Source organism: Oryzias melastigma, linkage group LG24 (assembly GCF_002922805.2).
Source record: "Oryzias melastigma strain HK-1 linkage group LG24, ASM292280v2, whole genome shotgun sequence".
NCBI classification, from domain to species: domain Eukaryota; kingdom Metazoa; phylum Chordata; class Actinopteri; order Beloniformes; family Adrianichthyidae; genus Oryzias; species Oryzias melastigma.
The window spans coordinates 2,500,089-2,517,047 of NC_050535.1; the positions used below are offsets into that span (position 1 = coordinate 2,500,089).

Here is a 16,959-nt window from a genome sequence, read left to right on the forward strand (position 1 = left end):
ACTGCTAAAGGACAACCCGTGTTCACTGGGAAAATAACAAATATATAAGCCTATTTATATCTTTAAAAAAAAAAAAAAAAGCGCAAATAAGTTGCTTCTGAGTATAAGTCGCACTCCTGGCTAAACTATGAAAAAAAACGAGACTTATTCTCCGGAAAATATAGTAAATGCATTAAAAAAAGTGATTTAAATCTTTTTGGCTCAAAGTTAGCTTATTTGCTATTAAATAGAAAGTTTCTAGTCATTTTTGTACTTGGAGTGTCGTTTTTTACGTTACATTACAGTCATAATTTTGACTGTCAAAAAATGGTTTGTCCACCGTTCAAAAATACATTTTGGGGCATTTTTAATGTGTTGTTAAAAGTCTAAAAACGTTTTGGAAATGCACATAAAGTAAAAACTCATGTTCTGTTTTATAAAACATCTAATGAAAGTGCTTCCCAGGTGCAACATCTAAGGTAAGCTGCAGCTACATTTGACTTTCATGGAGCATTGAGGCCTTTATGGCAGCATTTCTAAAAACTCCAGGTCTGGTCCTTAATTGGATCACAGGCTTGTTTCTGGTGGGTCCTCAAACGTCAAGCCGAGCAGTTTGTTTTAATCAGCCGAGGTCTCAAAGCAAGACTTAATTCACACAATTTATGCCTGAGCTGAAAGGGTTTCCTAAAGCCGGGCTGCATGTGTGTGAGTCCCTGTCAGCCCGTTCGGTGGCTCAGCCAAGGCCAGCCACTGGCAGATCCACTGGGAGTGTAATAACATATTAATGTGGCGTGCCAGACCCCACGACCAGACGTGTTTGACGTTAATGCTCCACTGTATATTATCCAGCTTGCAGAAATGTTGGATGTGAGCGATGGGACTCAAGGACGGGGATGTTTAGGTACTAATTACCAAACAGCAAGGCACAAGTCTCACTCCATATTTCCTTACTCCTGTGGAAACACTAGGCAGGCTCCATTTATTTTCTTTGACTGTTGTTTCTGGCAGGGCCGCGTCTCGGTAAACACCGCTCGCCCACCATTGTAAATCCGACAGGCGCAGATCTTTCAAGTTAGACTCCTTTGAGGAAATATGGAGACAGATCGGATGGCGGCGCTCGGGTTTTCCGTCTTAATGAGAGAGTGGAGAAGAGGGATGGCGTTTGATCCTTGGCATGGAAGCCTCTATTTAAGCCTGTCAGCGGTCATCACTCTCTCTGCTGTGGATGGAGAAACAAACCTGCACCCCTGGATTTGATCAGCTCAGTCAGGCACACTTAACTCTTGACGGTATCTGCGCCGAGCGATCGTGTCGCTGGGAAAGAAAAGGCAGGAGCCGATCTGTGAAAATATTATTTTATTTGCAGACGTTTGCCTCTCAGTCATCATGCTCCAGTTTCGTATCGTGTGTTTGTCCAAACCGCACCAGAGCATTACGGCCCTTCACGGAAGTCTCGCTGCGGCGGCGGCCAAAGACGATAAGCCCGGAGACGAGTTTCCGTTCAAAGAAACCTCAGGGTTTTTAAATAGACTCATCACAGCGGAAGAACGAGCTTTCCATCGGTCACCTGGAGGGCGGGGCTCCCGACCACCCCGGACCCCTTTTCATCGCCGCTCTAATGGCGCGGCCCAATCAGGCCTGATTGGGACTGCTAAATAAATAGTGTCTCCATTTGTAATATCATGCGGTAACTTAAGACAAAATCAATACTTGGAGTGAGCGCTAATAAGCTTTTTGCATTTGTCAGAACGAGTCCATCAGTGACGTTGGCGTGGGTTTCTATCCTCCGGTGGAAGGGGTTTTTTAGTGTTCTGAAGGGTTCTATATCACGTTTGAATACATGCGAGCGCGTCCAACACAAACTTTGTTCTGTTAAAGCCTTCACTTCTGGCCGGAGTTTGTTCTTGCTGAAAGAGTGAGAGAAAGTCTCTATTTAAGGCCGGAGTGAATCTCAAGACACGCATAAGCTCGGGGAAAAAACCAGGAGAGCAATACTTTAGGTAATGATTGATGATCGAAATGAAACTGCAGGTTGAGAAGGGTCATATTCAACACATATTTAGCATTAATCATCAATCACAGATGAAACAAGGTGTCTCCCCGGGAGCCAGAGATTGATAATAAACACTGGAGTCAGACTAGACTTCTGTGGATTCGGGAATAAATAAAGAGAACGACCTTGACATCAGCAGCTAGTAAAATATTTGGCCGTGTGTCGGAGTTTGTCTGAAAGAGACCTTTGTGTTACGAGAAATAAATACAGACAATCACTTTTGAGTGAGAAGCCGAGACTTTTATGGCGGCGTTTGATGCTGGGTTTGATTGATCTCTTGCTCAGCGACCGACGGGGCCAGGACCGTTCGTTTCAGAGCTACTTGGCCAGTCTCCTCGCCACGTCTTTGTAGGCGGTCTCGATCTCGGCGGTTTCAGCACAGGTGTTGGTGAACTCGTCGCGGGCGTAGGCTTCGTTCAGGTAACGCCACACCCCCTTCATGTCCGCCGGGATGTCGTAGTTACGGTACTTCTTAGCAACGACCTAGAACAGAAGAACATCTGTTAGCATACTGAAAATAAGTCAAAAATGTAAAAAAAATAAAATAAAAATTGGCACTTAAAGAGGGACAAAAATTAAATTACATATTTTTAGTTAACTATAAACTAACATTTTTCATTTTATATAAGCTAATATTTTTAAATGTAACAAATGACACAATTTTTGCTAATTGATCCAATCTTTCATTTTTATTAGTGCACTGCAAGAACTGAATCTTCAGCAAAAAACAAAAAAAAAACGTATTTTTGCAAGAATAATTATCTTAACAAGAAAGATTTTAATTCCAAAATAAGCTTAGTTAAGGAAAACATGTTTTTAGTGAGTAGAATTTTTTTTATTAAAATAACAATTCTTGAGTTTTCTGACACAAAAAACGTTAAACATTGAATCAACTAACAAAAGTTCTAAAGTTTTCATCTTTCTACAATTGTATTTGTGTTAAAGGTCCATAAATATTCAGATAAAATGTTTATTAAGTCATAACTTTTTATTAAAAAGTCAATTATTAGCTCTGGTACTGTCTGGTGATATACCGTGATACATACGGTATCACCAGATTCTTACCAATAAACACATCTACACCACGTCAAGTGCCGTCCGAAATTTACAAACTATTATTACAACTAAATATACAAACTACTATTTATAATTTTATTATATTTTGTTAATTACTTAAAGAAAAGCCCCATAAATCTGCTTGGTTAAAAGCAACTTGTATATTAGATACAGATCCAGTGATTACTGTTCTGGTCATTTAAATATTTTACGATTGTATTTATGTAAAAAGTGCTTAAATATTCCGAGAAAATTTCTGTTAAGTCATTTTTTTCATATAAAAAAAAGAAATATTGCTGCTGGTACTGTCTTGTGATGTATCGTGATACATATCGGGACACAAGTATCATGATACGTATGGTATCGCAAATTAAATAAAAAATGTTAAATTAGCTCAGTAGTTCTGTCAATTTTAGTTTATATTAAATTCTGTTTTTGAGTTTAATAAGTTATAATTTAAAAAAAATGAAATATAAACTCTGGTACTGTTTTGCAATATATTGTGATACATATTGTATCGCGATATGTATCGTATCGCTAGACTCCTGCCAATGCACAACCTTACACCACACCAACACTATTCAAAATGTACACTTTTTTATTTATATAATTTATAATATTTTATAAATGACTTCAAGAATTGATCACTGGGTTAAAAGCAACTTGTATATAAGATCCAGTTCTAGTAATTTATGTTCTGATTTTTTTTAAAAATGTGTTTTTTTTTAAGTGAAATATTGTCTCTGGTACAGTCTTGTGGTATCATGATACGTATTGTGTGACGTGTATATTGTGATATGTAACGTATCACTAGACTCTTGCCATGCAAAACTTACAAACAATAATTACAACTAAATTTAAAAACTATTCTTTATTATGTTTTCTAAATTACTGAAAAAAACACCATGATTTGCTTGGTTATAAGCAACTTGTATAGGAGATACAGATCCAGTGATTAACGATCGGATCATAACAAAAAATGTATTTTACAATTTTATCTATATTAAAGGTGGATAAATATTCAGATAAAGTTTATTTTAAGCCATAATTTTTTTTCCTTAAGTGAAATGTCGTCTCTGGTACTGTCTGGTGATAAATTGTGATGTGTATCGGGACACATGTATCGTGATACGTATGGTATCGCCAGACTCTTTACAAACTTTAAAACCAACAGTAGCTTCAGAATGAACTTAGGAGGTGATAAATTGAAATCTCTAGGAGGAAAATAAACTAGTAAAAGGTAATGAAGTTGATTTTTTTTTCTAAATATAAGATGGCGGTTTCTACCTGAGGTCAAAGTTCAATTAACCTGTGCAGGAAATCTTATGCAGATCTTGTGGTGTAAGTAATGTAACTGGTTATGTTTTCAAAATAAAATTAAATGTTTTATTACAAAAACATCGCATCATTTTGTCTTTTCCGTCACCTTGACGATATGCAGTTTGGGCAGGAGGTTGCAGTCTGCAAGCGTGAGCTCGTTCCCGTCCAGGAAGCTTCTGCTGGAGCCCTCCTCGGAGCTGTTAGCGTCGGCCTCGTCCGGCAGGGGGCTGCTAAGGTAGTCGTCCAGCTTCTTCAGGGCTTTGGTCAAGCCTTTCTCCAGAGCTGGAGACAGACGGCAGAAGAAGCATCCATGAGGGACACTCTTCTATCACTGCAAGCCAACCGGCTCCTAAACGTTTGACTTTGCTGCAACCTAGTGGAGAAACGTAAAACTCCTGAGAGAAAATGTGAGAAACTTGCCTTCGTTGGCCTCAGGTTTAGTGTTCTTGATGTAGGCTGAGAATTTGGCAAAGATGTCATTTCCAGCTATGTTGGACTCTCGGTGCCTGGCAGCCAGTTTGGGATACCTGAGCACACAAAGGCGGGAGGTGCCATCAGGCCAAAACATCTGGACGGCATTAACACCTGGACTGGAGCTAAGCTCACGTCTGAACGGTGTTAGAGCCTCACAGCCAGTTCCCAACTTTAATGTAAAGAACTTTACAGGCTGTAAAAGAGATTTAGGGAATCTGAACAAGGAGCAGAAACAAAAACCCTTTCACATTCCTACTGAAAGGTTGTTCAAATATTCAGATATTTGAGTTTTTGCAAAATTACTTAGGAGGGCAGAGCGTCGCCTCTAGAAACTCCTCGATCTTGTTGGTATCTGTCCGGACTTCTCCATCAAAGGTGAGGAACGGAGGGTGTGTCCCCGGGGCCAGGTTGTGCAGATCTTCAGGCTTTCTGCAAAGCAGAGAACAAAAAAAGGTCGGCACCAAAATGTCTTTTTCCCTTTGGGCGAGCTGTGTAGAAGCGCCGACCTCCTGAGGTCGACGGTGGTGACGTTGAAGACGACGCCTTTGAGCCAAAGGATCATGAAGAGACGCTGAGAGAAGGGGCAGTTCCCGACGGTTTCTCCATCAATGCCGGCCTGCAAACACAAAGTGGATTTATGACATTTTGCAACACAACCGTCCAACAAAAGTCCAAGAAACTGAAGGATTTTATAATATTTCCTACATTTTAAGACAATTAACTAGCGATTTATCCACTAACGAGGTCCGTAATTCAGCCAATACTTCACATATTCAACATATTTTTACTCAATTTAGTAAAAATAGAATGGGACGTTTTGGGGCGGAGCTGCTCTTGACATTACAAAGCACCAATATAGCATTAAGCTAGCGTTGCCATTCTTTACGGTGGTATTCTTCTTAGCCAAACATCATTAAATTCGACTCCTTTCCAGATCAAATCGTGTAAACAAGGATTTATGAGAGTTTCCAGTACATGTGACAAATGTATCTAAAAAAAACCCCACTTTTTTCAAAATGGTGGCTTTTTTGTTGGTTTAACTCCATAGCAACCATTGCATTTTTTGGTCACCTGGGGTTGACAAAAAGGTCGATTTAAATTTTAGAAGAATCTGCAAAAGTAAACTGTCGGATTTCCTTAGCAACAGAGGTTTTTTGTTAACCACACCCACACTGCTTATGGGGTCATAGTGTATAGCAGGGGTATTCAAATCCAGGCCTCGAGGGCCGGTGTCCTACATGTTTTCCAACCAACCTTCCATTGAAGCTCCTTATTGGCTGCTAATTTCCAGGATCAGGTATGTTTAGCCAATAAGGAGCTTCAATGGAAGGTTGGTTGGAAAACATGTAGGACACCGGCCCTCGAGGCCTGGACTTGAATACCCCTGGTGTATAGCATATCATTTTGTTCAGCTTGAGCCAACAAATCAACTACCGTATTTTCCGGACTATAAGTCGCGCTTTTTTCATAGATTTTCCAAGGGTGCGACTTATACTCAGGAGCGACTTATATGTGATTTTGTTAGACATAAATGGGCTCATATATTTGTTATTTTCCCCACTTAAACCAGTTGCCTTTGGGTGGTTGTTTCCCAATAACAACCACTAGAGGGCACTGTAGGTTATCAGTATCTAATGCTTTGTAGGTTATCAGTATCTAATGCTGTCAGCTGACAGAAACGCAGAAGAAGAAGTTATGTTCAAAACAAACGTTCCTGATAATCTAATCATTCTCCTCATGGATGTTATGATGTTTTTCTCATTTGCATCAAGACATTATTATTATTGTTTTTATTTTTCTCTTCCTGGGCTAATGCGGGACAACAAGCCATCAAACTGGGTTATAAACAGACAGAAGAGCAGCTAAAAACTGTCATTTAGATGCAGCTCCTGCAGGCTAGAAGGTAACAATCGCCGTAAGAAAAAGATAAAAACTGCTGTCCTGAACCCAGAATGGAGAGATGATTATAGATGCTTTTGTGGAGTTCTTTAAAATAAATAACTTGACCTCTCAACATCATCCGTATCTTCTGTGTATTTTAAACGAGATAAACAGCCAAAGCCTCCATCGTGTAGCGATGAGGCTAAAAACTTCAGACAGCTTCTCCAATGGGAGTGTCTAGTTTATGAACACATTTTTGGGCAAGTATTGAGCATTAAATTAGACGCACATCAAAAGATTCAAATTGGACGCATGAATCGCATTTGATGTCAAATGCAACGTTACGTCGGGCTGGTTGAATTTGTTCATAAATGATGGACTATTCTCTTAAAAGTGCGACTTATATGTGTTTTTTTCTTCTTCATTATGCATTTTTTGGCTACTGCGACTTATACTCCGGTGCGACTTATAGTCTGGAAAATAATAATATTTTCATAATATTTCTGTGCAAAATGTGCTATCAACATGTAAACACCACTTTTGCGACCTCGCCATGCTAACGCTGTTCATAATCAATTGCTTCTAAATGATGCTAAAGGAGTAAAGATGGGGTGGATTTTTTTTTATTCAAGCCTATTTTCTAGGTCAAAGGTCAACACGAGACTTCATATTTTGTATCTAAATTTTCTTTTCCCATATAGTGTGGAAATGTGAAAATTGCCAAATTTGACAAAAAATGGCCGCCAAGGCATGGGTCTTGTGGCCATCCCATAATAACAAATTTTACTTTTGGCATTCCTTGCTCGTGTGTTATGATTTTAGAACATTTTTTGTTCTGTAAGCGTTCATTTTTTAAACGTTTTTTCCCAATGTGATGTCATCAAGTTTTCTGGGGGGAGGGGTTGTTTTTTAACGGTTTCTAGGTTAGTTTTTGGGAAAAATGTTCATTCAAAGATGCAGAAAGGAAGAAGAATAGCAAAACAATCTGGTCCTTTTAATCCAGTACATTTATATTTGTTTCACGTTGATGTTTATTGTCACTTTTTCTAATAAAATCACTGGTTTTAGTTCTTCTATTGTGTCTTTCTGCTTTCATTTTCATAGATCACTTTTTGTTTACTCAAAAGCATCAGGAACTTCCTGTTTACATAATTCAGGGAACCGGGTGCCGTTGTGATATCGTGTGTCGGCATGTAGATCAGTGACACCTGATCGGCTGCGTATTCATTCCATCAGCTGGTTCGATGGCCGCTGGGGCAGAAAGGAGAGGACGGTGAGGCCCCACCGCCCCGCAGGTGCACTGACCTCTCGGTTATTATCCGGTCAGACTTTGTGGTTCTCCACATCAAACAGAACCAAACAGACGATGAGAAAAGAGGTGCAGCCAAAGCGTGAATAAACCAGAAAGATGAGCCGTCGGTCGTGACGCGGCTGAGCCAGCCTTTGATGCTGCGGCGCTCGTGACTCTGCATTGTTGCACGGCGGTAACAAAATACCGCGGATAATGAGCGGAGAGCTTCTGGAACATGGAGGACAAAAGCCGGGGAACAACGAGACGCGCTGACCACTGAAGAAGTTCCTTTGCAAAAAGGCTAATTTAAGTGAAAAATGTCGATTTATGAAATATTTAAAACAAATTTAACAAAAAAAGTGAAAATGTCAATAAATCAGTTAGATTTATGCACCAAAATCGTTTGAATTTCTGTGCCGGACTCCATTCTGCTCATGTAGGTCACATCTCAGATGGCAGCGAGATGAAAACAACTAATTTTAGGGTTGGAGTTTCAATGGGAACTGGATTAAATGCAGCAGAGATGTGATTTTTCAAAAATAAATTAGCAAAAAAAAGTATATTTTTTGTGAGGATTTTTTTTAAAAACAACTTTTTTTACTGTTTTTTATTTGTAGAAGTGGTTGCTATAGTAAAATTATGACTTTTACCTCTGAAAAAGTACATAAATCAATTTAATGTGATTAAATCGTCTAATTATGACCACTAATGCTGAGCAGCATCCTGAAACTGGGGATCTGAGGCTTTCCAGCATCAGTATCTCTGTCATCACCATCCCGGGTCAACGGCGTAACTCTACCTTTACTATTAGATTACTCCAGCTTTCCTGATCACACACTCAAAATCCTTACCTTCACAAAAAGTTCAATGTCAGGCTCTTTACTGTCTGTGGACATGTTGTCGATTCTCCTTTAAGATGTTTTCATCCTGAGAGTCTGCATCCTCCACAGGAAAGCTCAGATCTTTTCATTCTGATCCACGAACCCTGAAGGTCGATTCTTCCCTCAATTAAGTCGTCCAGGTGAGATTCTGAGTTTTTTTTTTTTTTGTGGGCTCTGATTTGGACCCAAATGCAGAGCAGATCTGTGTGACCCAGCAGTGGAGAGCAGGTGTCAGGCTATACTGGGGGGTGGAGCCCGGCATCCGCTCCTTTCTCCCCGCTGCAACCAAACACCCACAAATAAAACACAAGAATCGAATCACGTTTATGTCCCGTTTTCTCCTCGAAATGTCAGTTTTACATCTAAACGTGTTTATAAAATAATAAAAAGGACGGTTTTTGAGTGAGTTTTGGGATTGTGGGGCAGCATCCATATTTAATTAATACTCACATGTGTTTGACTCTTTTGAGCTGATTCATTTGGGAAATGCTTCTTTCAGAAAACGAGGTTAGGCAGGATTTAATTCACTAGAAGGAGATTCGTCCAATTTTAAAATAAAAAAACACAAAAACAAAAGAAGGAGGGAAGCATCCTTTAAGCGGGGAAGAAAGAAGTCTCCAGAAGAGCTCCCTCTACTGGCTGACTCACCAAGATGCGATTAAATTCGTTTTTTGAAGGGGTGTAGGGAAAAATTGATTCGGCGATACATCGCGATATTTCATCTGGCGATACTTGTATCGATTTAAGATGTTTTAAAAGGTGCTGAAAGTATGTGAATTAACTTGGATTTGACATCTTCTTTTTTAGTTCCAAACTTAAGCTAAATGAAAAGGTTTAAAAACCCTATGAAACTATGAATTTGCCATTTTTAGCCAAAATACAAACGACCTGTATCGTTTTTAGCATGTAGCTATGTCTGAGTTCCCTTCCTGCTCCCTAACTACTAATGGTTGTGTAGAGGGAAAGATCGATTTGGCGATATATTGCAATTTTTCTGGGGTCAAATCAGGATCTGCTTAAAGTAAATGAAAAAGGATTTAAAATTTGAAAAACAAACATTGTATTTTTTTATTTATTAAAAACAGGACATTATAAATTTGAAAAAAATAAAAAATAAAAGATTGGGGGGAAAAATGAAAACTTGAGATAAAACTCTAACATTTAAAAAAATATTTTGTTAATTTGAAAAAAAAAAAAATACTGAAAACTTGAATTAAAAACACTGAATATAAAATTATCAATTCAAAAATAATGCATCCATTAATAACAGCTGCTGTTTTCTAAATTTTCAGGGTGTTTATTTTGTTTATTTTTTTTAATTTAATTTAATTTTTTTTTTGTTTTTCTGAATTTTCACTTTCAATTTTCAAAACAGTAGCTGTTACTAATGGATACATTATTTTTAATTGATAATTTTTACATTCTTAGTTTTTTTTTAATTTTAAGTTTTCAGTATTTCTTTCTCAAATTTACTGTATATTGTTCAAATTTTCAAGTTTTATTTTAGGTTTTGCTTTTTTCTTTGGTTTTTCAAATGTTCACTTTTTTTAATTTACAATGTCTTGTTTGCAATTTAATAACTTTTGCTTCAGTTACAATTTTGTTTTTCAAATTTTCCGTCTGTTTTTCGTTCACTTTAGGCAGATCCTGATTCGACCCCATATATTTCATGGCGATACTTGCATCGATTTAAAATGCTGACTTTGTTTTTTTTGTTATATATGTATCGTATTGTGAGACATGTATCGTGAGATGTGTATTGCAATACGTATCGTATCACCAGATTCTTGCCAATACACACCCCTAGTTTTTAGGCACCAAAAACACTAAATATTCTTCTTTATGACAGGGAAATCGTAAAATAAAATTTACTTTTGCAAATTGATCTAAAAATTACAAAGATCTATTCGCCACCCTCAGGTGACCGAAAAATGTAATGGTTGCTATGGAGATAAAATCAACAGAAAAGCCACCATTTTGAAAAAAGTGTTGAATATTTCTATTATGTATTTACTTCTTAATTTAAAGTTAAGTTTTGAATTATAGTGACTTGGAAAGTTCTAAAAATATGTTTTTTAACAAAAATAAAAAAATATATTCCAGCTTTATCATTTTTTGTTGTTTGTTTTGTAGTTTCTCCATTTTTTTAACATTTAAATATAACCAAACACTTTATTGATCTTCCTTCTATCATTTGTGAATATTTTTCTCCTGAAACTCCTAAGAGCAGCTCAGGATTTTGTGTCCTCCTGAAACAGAGCAGAACCCGAGTCTCTTAACTCCTCGGGCTAATCATTCACTCTGAGCATCAAACAGTAACAGACATTCTTATCTCGCCTGAGTGAAGGTGAATGGGAGTGTTTCCTGTGCTAACACAGTCCGCTAATAGGTTATCCAAATGTTTTTAAGCATTGTCAGGCCTCTTCAGTCACAACGTGCACCCCAGATACCGGAATCCTTCATTCATTTGTCATTAAAGTCAACTGAAACGGTTAGAAATCCAAAGCATCTGCATGAACTATTTTAGCAGAACTGATCAATATGTTGGGATGCTGAAGTCTTCCAGGCTGTTTCAGAGTGACTGACTGTTCCTCTGAGGATCTGGAGCTGTCGGCACCAACAGGTGAGCTAATTAATTCAGATAAGAAAAAGCAAAAGGGAGAGAAGCAGTAAAAAGATTTTATCTCCTCCCAGTTGAACCATAGTCTCTTTTTTATCATAATTATTTTATAATCACATCAGATAACGTGTTCCTGCACTTTTTTCTTTAGCTAAAAATAGTTAATAAATAGCAAAAAAGAAATAAAATGTGTGCCGCTCTTGTCCTTACATGGATTCAAACGCCTGAAATGCATTGTAAATACCTCAGTCGGACCCCGGTGGGTTTAAAATTATCTATATAGATGTGGATTATTAACAAGATGTTCAATAACAAAGTTCTAATCTACAAAGTCATATAATAACCATTTGTTTAGCATTTCTTTCATATCTTGACAGGTGTTGTAGGTAAATAGCACTAAAAATAGACGTTTCTATAAATCTGTCTCATCAATCTAAGGTTTTTCTGTTATCAGGGTGCAAAAGTTAAGATGTTTATGCACAACAAATACACGAGAATGCAGAAAAAGGAGAAAAAATGTCCAAAAAATACACAATATCACCAAGTATTTGAGTCTATATTCTAAATTATCTTATATCTGTAGAAAATATCTTCAGTCATTTGATCTTGAAAACATCTTATTTTAATCAAACTAGTTTCTTAGTCCAAATTTACTTATTATTTTGACAATTATACCTTGAAATGTGTGATTCTAGTTTTTTTTGTAATTAGTCTAGAAATAAAGATAGCTGGACATACAGCCCAGGGCCGGTCCCGGGCTGTATGGCACCCTAGGCGAAATGTGATTTCTGCACTCCCACCCTCCACACACACATACAAAAATCACTGCACGCAAAAAAGAAACACTGTAGCTGCCTGGAATATCTTAAAATAAGTATTTATTTAATTTTAATTCCCAAGAATTAAATAATAATCACTTCAAAATTAATTTTTAGCACAACAATATTTTTCCCTATTCAGGAAACCCCTGACCTCTGCATTGGGAGGTGGTTGCACTATTCACTGCACTAATATTTAGTGAATTGGTTTAAAGATCTCTATTATTAAACATTTAAAATAAGGAAAAGAAAAAAAAAACCTAGATCGCCAGTTAAAATCTTCTTTTCCATCCAAAAACAGAATTTTTCAATGGAAATGGTAATTTCCAAGCAATTGAATGTAAATAAAACAGACAAACCTCTGCTTTGGATTCAAAACAAACGTTGTTTTCTCGTGATAACGAGATAATATGTCGTTATCACGAGAAAACGATCCAAAAAAAAAAAAAAGTAAGGCAGGCCGTTTTCGGCTTCCATAGAATCCGTTTTTTTCTCCTCTTCCCTATTTTTTTTTTTTCACCTTAAAGCTGTCCCTGAGGGCTTGTTTTGCTACTTTTTCGTGCTTAAAGTTTTAAAGAAGAACTAACAGATTACACCGTGCACCCCTCCCCCCACCTAGCTTAGACAGGGAGCGGTACCTGGCAAAATTATTGATTATGTCAAACTTTAGTTTTTTTTTTTCTTGATTTTAATTATTACCTTTTAAAAAAAATGCACAAAATGAGTGGTGTGTTAAACTGTAAAAAATAAAAATAAAAATTAAATAACTGCAATTTGGCACCCCTCCAGCAGATTGTGACATAGGCGGCTGCCTAGGTCGCCAATGCCCTGTGCTTGCCCTGAGCGTAAACACAAATGAATTGAAACATAGAAAGGAAACTTATTTTAAGACACATTATTTCCAATTACCAGAGTAATATAATATAAGCTTCAATTTTGAACTTATTTTAAGTTTAAATCTTACCAAGATCAATTTTACTACTTGTATTGGCAGTCTTTGTTTTGTTTAACTTATTTTGAGAAGTGCATTTTTTACAGTGTAACCCTGATCCTTCTGGTATTTTAGAAAACAGATTAATGATTAGACCAGGTTGTTACTAGATTAAAGTCAATGAGGAAAAAAATGAAATTTCTCAACCTGATTCATTTACCGCCTTAAATAAGTAAAAAAATAGATTCATGAAGTATTGATTCCTCTAAATTCATAATCAATGGAGCATCATTTTTATGACATAATTGTTAATGAATGACACAGAGATATAATAACGGTTTACTGGTGGAGCTTTTCTTCTTACCTTCACGAACAGACAGATGTTCGGTGCGCTGGGATCCGCCGGCGCCTTCTTCTCCTCTTCTAAAGTGACGTTCTCCAGAGTTTTCAGGGTGTGGTCATCTGGCTGGTCGGGCTTCGGGTCAGTGTCGGACGCCGTCAGCGTCCCGTCCTCTGGGTTGTTGTCGTCTAGGGTCTGCAGTTGGACGGGCGGGTCGTCGCACGGGTCACCTTGAGTGGACGAGTCGTGAGAAGAGACGGACGAATGTCTGGATCTGTTCTGGACTTCGAGCGCCTCTTCAGTCTCTTCGTGGGCTTGGGTGATCTTCTCAGGACCATTGAGATCTTCTTCGCTTTCTTTGAGACCCTCCTGAATCTCTTCAAGGACTTTAGAGATCTTCTCAGGATCTTCTTCGCTTTCTTTGAGACCCTCCTGAATCTCTTCAAGGACTTTAGAGATCTTCTCAGGATCCTCTTCGCTCTTTTTGAGTGCCTCCTGTATCTCTTCATGGACTTTAGAGATCTTCTCAGGATCCTCTTCGATCTCTTTGAGCACCTCATCGATCACTTCATAGGCTTTGGAGATCTCTTCAGGCCCCTCTTCGTTCTCCTTGACCACCTTAGAGCTCTCCTCGTCCAGCGTTTGCTGCAGTTCCTCCATCACCTTTACCTCCTCCTCAGCTTTGTTCTCATCGTCGCTGGACGACGAGGACGAGGATCTGCGCTCCTCCTGGTTCTTGACCTCCATCAGGTCCGGGGAGTCGCGCTCTTCCTTTTCAGATGTGTGGATCTGCACCTTGCTGTACAGCTGCTCGCCTGTGTTCTCATAAACAGGTCCCTTAGTGTTCTCATACTTGGGCTCTTTGTCGGCTCCATCCTGGACGTCCTCCTTATCGATGTTTTCATAGATCCTCTCCATGTCCGTAAACTTCTGCCACAGAAAGAGCTCTGGAGCCGCACACAGTCCGCCTGCTTCTGACTGACTGACTGAGCGCACGGGCAAACTCCAATGATAGCTCCTCGCTGACCTTTGGTCCTACGCGCTAACGCAGGAATAATGCTGAAGCTGAGGCCTGCACCTTCAAGGACGTTTGGGTCCAGTGAGCAACCGAGTAACAATGTTCCAAATTTCCTAAAAAAACAAAAAAAAATCTACACAAAAACAGTTTCTTATAAGTCTTTTTATTTCCAGAAGACTTTACAGCTGCACCAACATGGCAAAGATAGTTATTTATCAGTGATATTAAAGATCCACATTTCAAATCCAAGCAAATATTAAAATTATACATCTCTTTTGTGTCAAATATCTCAGAATTAGGTACTTTGAAATATAATCCGGTTTCCATCACCCAAGAAATTCAAGGGATCGATCAGACAACACTTCTCACTAAAAAGGTTAAAATGATCCAAAAATGGACATATAAATGCTCTCAATTTATGTATAAAGTGTTTATCACAGTGATGTCTGTCTTTCTTTTAGGGCAGGATTACAGCAGGTGCATTTAAGGTGCTGAAAGTATGTGAATTAACTTGGATTCGACATCTTTTTTTTTTTATTTCTAAACTTAAGATACTTAAAAAAAGGTTTAAAGACCCACTCCAATCAAATTTGTCTTAATTTAGTCGTTTTCTAAGGCATTTGCTATGTCCAAATTCCCTCTACTTAAAAAAATTGGGGTGTAGGAAAAAAGCGATTTACCGATTTATCGCGATATTTCATCCCAACACATGTTGTGTTCATTAAATAAAATAAATTTTACCATTTTATTGCAATGAAAGATGTATTAATATTCGGGTAGAGTTCTTTTTCTAAGTCATATTCTTAAAAAAAAAAAAAGGAAAAATTATTCTGGTCTTGGAATATATCGCGATACATAACGTATCGTGAGACATGTATCAGGATATGCATCATATCGCCAATACATACCCCAACCAAACACTATATAGTGTGGGACTATTTCGTATCCTGGATATAAAAAAACAATATGGACGCCATGCTCACTACTTTTTTTTTATTAGCTTATATGAAATCACAGATTTTGCAAAGTGAAAACCTAATCAATATGAGTATTTTATGAAAATTATTGATTAATTCATTGCGTTCTACTGATAAAAACTTTTTTTTAAATTTTTCACAAAGATAGTTCAAACGCAATGCATTGTGGTCTATATTTCTTAATCAAGTAAGCATTGATGCACACTGTTTTTTTGCAGAGAATTCTGGGAAGTTTCTAGGGCACTTGATTTTAAAGTTATAAATTCAGACAGCATAACATAACGATGAACGCACTATATAGTACGCTAAGTAGTGAGTAGTGAAGAAATTCGGACATAGCCATAAATTAGGACAAAGTACATCAGAAATTTGCCTATGAGTTGTGGGCGGGACCATTGGCATGGAGTAACCTCCTCGTTCCTCTCCTCGATGCTGAGAGTTCACTGTTTACACACTCTCCCACTAGCTTACAGCCCCGACCTAGCATTACTCGTACAACGAAAATGGCAAATTTGGACATAACCATAGTTTAGGACATAGAACATCAGAAATTTGCGTATGAGTTGTGGGCGGAACAGTTAGCATGGACCTACCCCTGTTTCTCCTTCCCAATGCTGAGAGTTCTCTGTTTGCACATTCCTCCACTAGCTTACAGCCCTTCGTGCCTAGCATTGCCGGTGCAACAAAAATCGCGAAGACGTTCATGGATGTAGTCGTCGACAAGTGGATGTGGCACGCCCAGCATCACAAATTCCATCTTTTTTAAACTGTATTTTTTCATCTGCTCCTATTTGAATAAAGAAATACTTGTTTTGAGCTTAATTTTCTATCTATGTCCTCTGTCATCAAAAACACCAAAAAGACCGTTTTTATTGGAGTGGGTCTTTAAAACAGGCGTCACCTACTTTGTTTAAAACAGCAAACTATGAGTGCAAATTACAGGCTACGTATCCTTAAAAAGCCGCCAGCGATTACCCCTTCCCGCTCCTCCATTTCAACCCTGTAGTGCAAAAAGAGGGGTTCTTGCAACTCATGCCCAAAAAGGTTTCCTCAATTGAACAACGAAAGCTAAAATCTCTACGACAGCTTGCTGAGCAATTGCACTTCACATTTCACAAATATGATGGCGATGGTGGTGACAGCCGATGCAGATGAGGGCAGAACAAGAGTACAAACTCCACAAAAGACAGAATGGCACACATAGAAATGAACACTTATAGAGATGTTCTCTGTTCAGTTTAAAGGCAAATGGTAGCTTCCTAAAGGTGACGTGATCAGTTCACTGAACAAGGCGTGAGTCTTAAGTTGAACATCTATTTC

At 38.0% G+C, this 16,959-nt stretch overlaps 1 protein-coding gene across 4 annotated transcripts; it reads right to left on the reverse strand.

Annotated features, from left to right (window-relative positions):
* Positions 1 to 1,318: 1,318 nt before the first annotated feature.
* clic5b (chloride intracellular channel 5b) lies at positions 1,319 to 15,411 on the reverse strand. Of its 4 annotated transcripts, XM_036210379.1 has the most exons (7): positions 14,188 to 15,411; positions 13,669 to 14,115; positions 5,389 to 5,498; positions 5,186 to 5,311; positions 4,829 to 4,935; positions 4,515 to 4,690; positions 1,319 to 2,515 (listed from the first exon to the last, which is right to left on the reverse strand). In XM_036210379.1, the coding sequence occupies exons 1-7, from the start codon at positions 14,560 to 14,562 to the stop codon at positions 2,351 to 2,353; spliced, it is 1,506 nt and encodes a 501-aa protein (XP_036066272.1). In that variant the 5' UTR covers positions 14,563 to 15,411; the 3' UTR covers positions 1,319 to 2,350. The 4 variants fall into 4 exon arrangements, with proteins under 4 accessions (XP_036066272.1, XP_024146438.1, XP_024146439.1 ...); XM_024290670.2 differs by having other exon boundaries at positions 13,669 to 15,411; XM_024290671.2 differs by lacking the exons at positions 13,669 to 14,115; positions 14,188 to 15,411 and adding an exon at positions 8,906 to 9,401.
* Positions 15,412 to 16,959: the final 1,548 nt, after the last annotated feature.